The sequence below is a fragment of the Erithacus rubecula genome, assembly GCF_903797595.1.
Source record: "Erithacus rubecula genome assembly, contig: scaffold_650_arrow_ctg1, whole genome shotgun sequence".
NCBI classification, from domain to species: domain Eukaryota; kingdom Metazoa; phylum Chordata; class Aves; order Passeriformes; family Muscicapidae; genus Erithacus; species Erithacus rubecula.
In genome coordinates this window covers 30,348-36,576 of record NW_027635690.1, presented here as the reverse complement: position 1 = coordinate 36,576, position 6,229 = coordinate 30,348, and the positions used below count along the sequence as shown (strand labels likewise).

The 6,229-nt window shown below is 59.6% G+C and overlaps 1 protein-coding gene across 1 annotated transcript; it reads left to right on the top strand.

The window, feature by feature from the left end:
• Nucleotides 1-1,485: 1,485 nt before the first annotated feature.
• LOC306816519 (uncharacterized protein) lies at nucleotides 1,486-2,947 on the top strand (the record flags this gene model as incomplete). The annotated part of the gene is made up of 4 exons (XM_079332958.1): nucleotides 1,486-1,506; nucleotides 1,839-1,932; nucleotides 2,192-2,248; nucleotides 2,559-2,947. The coding sequence occupies 4 exons, from the start codon at nucleotides 1,486-1,488 to the stop codon at nucleotides 2,762-2,764; spliced, it is 378 nt and encodes a 125-aa protein (XP_079189084.1). The 3' UTR covers nucleotides 2,765-2,947.
• Between the last annotated feature and the right edge of the window lie 3,282 nt (nucleotides 2,948-6,229).

Below are 6,229 nucleotides of genomic sequence, written 5' to 3'. Positions count from 1 at the left end.
GGAGCAGCCGCCTCCCAAAGGGCCCACGTCCCCTTGCAGGGTGCTGGGCAAAGGTCCCACACCTCTGTGAGTCAGTCCTGGGAGAGGTTTGCCCGCCCGGCTCAGGGCTTTGGTGCCTTTCTCCCCCTGCCAGGGAGATGCGCCGTGGCTCGAGCCCCTTGTGTTGCGGCATCGCCAGGCACCTGCTCAGCCTGCTCATCGGGGGGCAGCCGCGCTGGGATCTGCCGGCCCTGGCGTTCTTTGTGGAGGTGAGCCTGAGGGCCAGCGCTGCCTGGCTGAGCTGCCTCCCAGCTCTCTGGCTCTGGGAGCCGCAGCCGCCTGGCACGGTGCGCGCCCGGTGCTGCCGCCTGGGCCCGGCCCTGGGCAGTTCTGCACTCCCAGCGGCCGGGTCCCTGTCACTGCCCTGTGCCTTTCAGGTCCTGCAGTGCCTGGACTTGAGCAAACACGGGCACAGTGCCCTGTCGGTCATGTCCAGGCACCTGCCAAGCGAGAGCAGGGACAGGCTGCGCCTGGAGCTCAGAGGCCTCGTGGTGCTCAGCAAGGAGCCCTCGCTGGTGAGAAGGGGGCAGTGGCTGAAGCCGCGCTGGCATCGTGGGGCTGGGCAACGCAGCCCCTTGGGCTTGCCTGGGATTCGGCAGCTGAGGCAGCTGCTCCCAGCTCTCTGCCTCCTGCTTCAGCTGCCCCAGTGCCTTGGCACAGGCCTCTGGCCTCTGGGCCCTGAGGCAGCTGCGTGGGGTTGCAGGGCCAGGGCCCTGTTGGTGCTGCAGCCCTCCAGGGCTTCACAGCACAGCCTTGTGTTGCACACAGAGCGGAGGAATACGCGGCGTCTACCAACACCTGGTGGAGCAGCTGGGTGATCCAGATGGAGAGATGGTGTGGATGACCCTCTCTGTGCTAGCCTATATGCTCCGGGAAAAAGACCTTAAGATACCCAGCGCCACTGCCCAGAAGCTGGCTGAGCCACTCCTCCCACACTTTGAGAATGTAAGGTTCTGTGGACTGCCAGGAAACTTTGTGCCTTGGGCAGTTTTGGGCCTTTGCCCCACTGGGACTGGACTAGTTGGTGCTGAGCTCTTCTCCTTTCCTCCAGGACAACAGCCACGTGCAGCTGCTCTCCATCCAGCTCTTCAGCAAGGTGATGGAGCTGGTAGTGGAAGAGGGGAAAAAGGCTCTCACCAGAACCGTGAGCCAGAGCCTGCTTCCCCTCTTCTTGCACTGGCATGATGAGAACCGGTGCGTGGCGAAGGTGAGGTTTTGTGTCGTGCTGCTGCATCCCCGGCAGGGGCTTGGCTGCCTCTTCCCCTGGCGCCTCGTGTGCTCCAGGCTCACCCTGGCCTTGGCCCACGGATGTGGGTCCCATGCCCCGGGCTCTGGTGCCACCCACGGCTCTCTGCTGCTCTCCAGGCCTCTGGCGAAACCCTGCTTTGCGCAGCACGCTTCTTGGGGAGGAGGGATCTGGAGGAGCTGCTGAGCCAGCCGTGGCGCATGAAGGTCGCCAAGTGCCTGGTAAGGCCAGCCTGGAAGCCCCAGCCACAGGCTGGAGAAGTCCCCTGCCCCCGGAGCTCAGCGTGCGGGGCCGGCAGCTGTGGCCCTGCCCAGCGCCGCAGCCAGGGCAGCCGCAGCCTGCGCCCTACACAGGGGCTGCTCCCTTCGCTGGGCCGCGTGGGCTCTCGGCCGGGCTCCTCCGGCCCCGAGCCGGGTGCCCACGGAGTCCCGGCCTGGCTGGGCCTCGGGGCTGTGCGGGCCGGGGAGGCCGGGGCTGGGCGCAGGGAGCGCCCGGCCGAGGGGCAGAGCCCGCGCCGAGCTTTCCCTCATGACGCTCTCCACAGCTGCTACAGGACGAGAGCCGAGCGGCCGAGCACCTGCGCTGGGCCCTGCCGTGCCTGCAGAGCCCGCAGCCGCGCCTGCGACAGGCGGCCCTCAGGCTCATCGGTGAGCCGCCAGCCCGCCGTCCCTCCCCGCCTCCGGCCCGGCTGCTGCCCCGGCAGCGGGAGCCGGGCCCGGCGCGGTGCAGCCCCGCCTGCCCTCGGCGCTGCCGCCGCCCTCCCGCAGCCGTGCCCTGGGGCGGCACGATGCGCCAGGGGCCCGGGCTGAGCCCTGCCCGGGGGACGAGGCCGTGTGGCCGCAGGGCTGGCAGCGCCCCTGGGGGGCAGCTGTGCCGCTGGGGCCGACACGGGCTCTGTGTTGCCAGGGCTCGCCGGAACGCTCCTGAGGGGACACAAGGAGGAGCTGCAGGTCCTCAGCGAGGGTGAGTGAGGGCAGCCGCCCTCGTGGCAGCGGGGCCGCCGGGGGCAGCTGCAAATGCCGGGCACGGAGCTACAATCGCTGCCCGGCTGCGGAGGGCTCTGCGGCCTGTGCGGACGAGGGGCGGTGCGGGCCGAGCACGGAGAGCTCTCAGGGACACGGGGGATCCGTGGCCAGCACCTTCTGGCCCGTGCCCTGGTCTCCTGCTCCTTCGTGGCCATGGCAGGAGCTGGGTGGGATGGCCCTGGCAGGAAGGTTTCCTTGGATTCCCACAGTCCGGCCTCTGACTGTGGTTCTGCTTCTCTCTCTCGCAGCCCTTCAAGCCCTGAAGGAGGACAAGAGCCCCTGCTTTATGAGGCAGGTTATCCAGCTGCAGTTCAACAGAAGATCTGCCGAACTTCGTCTGCTGGATCAGAAGAACCACTGTCCTTCAGCGACCTGCCCATTGAAGATGGGACCAGCTGCAGAGCAGACAGGACCAGCTGCAGCTCCAGGCACAGCTCTCGCTGCTCACAGCTGAGCCTGTGGCAAGCTCCAGGAGCTCCTGCCATCTCCCTCCCTGTTGGCAGCTCCCTCCCTCCATTCCTCAGACCCTGCCCATCCCGTTTTGCGTCCCAGCTCACCCCTTCGCTTTGCCTTCCCTTCATAAAGTTTTTTTTTTTCACTTTACCCACATCTCTGTGGAGCCTGAGCGGCACCAAACATGAGCCCCTGGACACACAGGGCCCTGCTGCCGTTCTCTGTGCAGAGACAGAGAGGAACAAGGGCAGCTCAGGCTGCAAAGATCCCTGTCGTGCAGGTCCCTTGCGCAACACTGTGGGGTTAAAAGCTGTGCTGAGCACGCTGAAGGGGACAAGGAGCCTGGGTTTTAGAAGAGCCAGCTTGACTATGCTCTGAGCCCCGCCTTGAGGGATTCCCTGGCTAGCATCCATATAGGACAAAGGAGCTTGCAATGCTGGAAGTGTTCACAAAGAGCTTCCTGAAAGCACAGCAGTGCTCCATCCCCACACAGGGATGGGAAGAGGGCAGAACTGGAGGCCATCGTGGCCTAACAGTGAGCTCTGGGTGTGCTAAAAGCAAATGAAGCAGCAGCAGCAGCAGCAGTGGCGCAGTGGCCGAGACTCAGAGCGCGACCGTGCCAGTGGACGGAGCGCTGCCAGGCAGTGCCTGCACGCTGGGTGAGGGTCTGGGGGCTCTGGTCTCCCCACAAGTGAGGAATGGCAGCCCCTGCCTCAGACCCAGTCAGAAACCCAAGTGAGACCAGAGGCAGGGCACTGTCACAACAGCCAGTGCTGCACTCACTTTGCCACTAGGGCCCCATGCCTAGAGTGGGTCACACTCGGGGAACAGGAGGCCTTAGACGTGGCTCCAGCCATTGCTCCATGGCCTTTTGGCTCTCAGATTGCATTTGAGGGGGACAAGGAGGAGGGGAAGGTCTTTTGCATAGGATAAAAAGGATTCCTTACTCTGGGGAATCTGTGGGGCAAAAGACTAAAATGGTGAAGCTGCAACAACATAAATATGGGGGAGGTTCAAGGGGAAGGTACAAAATGAAGAAATGCTGAGGAGGGATAAAGGGTAGGGGCTCACAAAGGCATTGTCCTATGAGGGAGGTAGGGGGGAAAACTGGGTCACCATGGACTGATGAGACGCCCAGTTTTAGGGGATTTCCAAAAGGGAATTGCAAGCAGGGGGTTGGCACAAAACAGCATTGATGGGTAATTCAGGACAGATGGACAAGGAGGGTGGGAGGGTATAATTTTGGACTAAACCATTAACTTGGGCAATAACAGAACACACCATTAACCAGAAGCACACTGCAACATGTGTCTGTGCAAGCGGAGGATCCGCATGCTCGGCTGGGAGGGAAGAACCTTTTTTGGAGATGTTTCTACCTCACAGTCACCAAAATCTTTACCCCAGTTAATAAGCATTTGCCTGTGGAAGACACCCTTGGGGAATAGGAAATCTAAATAATGGAATAGCTGAGGTTGGATTTAGTTTATTAATCTAAACTTTTTCTGTTGTGAGACAGGATTAGCAAGAAGGCAAAAACAAGGTTTAACTTTAAATGGTAAAAAGAGAAATTCTATCACTAAAAAGTATAAGAAAAAATAATTTAAATAAATTAGATAAAGCTTGAGAATACTTGTTTTCCTCCACATGCTTTTTTATTAATACTGAAAACATCCAAAAACCAATTCAGTTTGTTTACCATCTTTAAAATAGTTTTTTACTAATTTACTAGAAAGAGACTTTTTTTTTCAGTCTATGAAGATTTCTTCACAAGAAATAGTTTTCCTGTGGTTTTGTTGTTCCCAGGAGAATGGAAATCTGATTACTATGTAAAAATCCTTTTTTTAGACTAACAGTTAATCTCATAACTTTTTTTGGTGGACTGCATTAATTTATTAGGCACACTTTAAGGTTATATTTTTAAACAAAAGTTTACTTTTTTTTTGAGAGCATAAGATTTTTTCTTTTTCTTTTTTTGGGGGAAACCGAAAGGGATTATTTTATTATTTAAACTTAGCGGGTAACAGCAATTTTTACATTTGTTTACTTTAATATTAATGCTTTTGTTTATATTTAAAGTTAGAACAGTCATATTCAATTCATAACATTTTGATATGTTATAGGGAAACAAGAGTTTTCTCCATAGTTTAAAAAAAGAGAAATCTGGCTTCATAAAAACCCAAAGCATTTACACTAAGACCAATAAAGCACAAAAACACCGAGATTCACCCATGTGAAAATCATGGATCCCTCTCTCCTGTTACCTGCTGCATGTGGGGGGACAAGGCTTCTGGGGCTAGGGAATGGCTGCACATACAGGGAGAGGTGGAACTTTCTGCTGCTTTCTGTTTCTGCTCCTCCTCAGCCTGTGTTCCCACTTTTCCTCAATCCTCTTTCTCTTACTATTCCTTCTTCTCCTGCACAATCCCACCTCCTCCCACATGCATCGTTTGATCATTTTGTTCTTCAGCCCTGCTTCTCCTCCCTTCTCCTGCTGCCCCCAGGCCCAGCACCCAGTGCCAGCTCCCTCTTCCCCCCAGACCCACAGCATCCCAGCGCAGGGCAGGGATGGAGCTGGGGCAGCTCGGGCTGGGGCAGCGCTGGGCTCTCGGCCGCTCCCGCCCGCACTCGGTCCCCACTGCAGCCGCTCCCGCCCCGACAGTGCAGGGGGGCCCGGCCTTGGCGCTGCCCCCTCCCACCAACCCAAATTCCCCTCGCGGGGGGCGCTGGGACCCGGGGGGGGGGGGGTGTGCAGGTGGGGTCCAGGTGGGGAATGCTTGGAGCTGCGGCTCCCAGCACAAAGGATGAATGATCCCAAAACACCTCTAAAGGGTCCCTTGGGAGCATGTTGAGGAGGTTGCCTCTGTGCTGGCAGCAGCAGGAGCGGGCGCAGAGGGGCGGCACTGGAGCTGCGGGGCTGGGCCGGGGCTGTGGGGCAGCCGGGGCTCAGCGCCGGGCGCTGCCTGAGCCCAGCACCCCCCGGGCAGGGCCGCAGTGGCCCCCGGCCCCCAGGAGGGCTTGCGGGCACCCCCCAGAGGCTGGCGGGAACCCCAAGAGGCGGCAGGGAACCCCCAGGAGGCTGGCGGGAACCCCAGGAGGCTGCAGGAACCCCAGGAGGCTGCAGGAACCCTCAGGAGGCTGCGGGACCCCCAGGAGGCTGCCGAGACCCCCAGGAGGCTTCAGGAACCCCAGGAGGGCTGCGGGAACCCCAGGAGGCTGCGGAACCCCAGGAGGCTGCAGGAACCCCAGGAGGCTGCGGGACGCCCCGGCCGCTGCCCGGCCCCGCGGATCTGCCGGCCCTGCCCGCCGGGGGAGCCGCGTTTGGACACTGCGGCAGGACAGGGACCGGCCCTGGGACACGGGCTGGGGAGGGCAGGGGAGCACAAGGACCGGGAGGAAGGAACAGCTGGGACATGCGAATTCGACGTGGAAGGATCGAAATTATATTTTCAGCATTATGTTTGGGTAA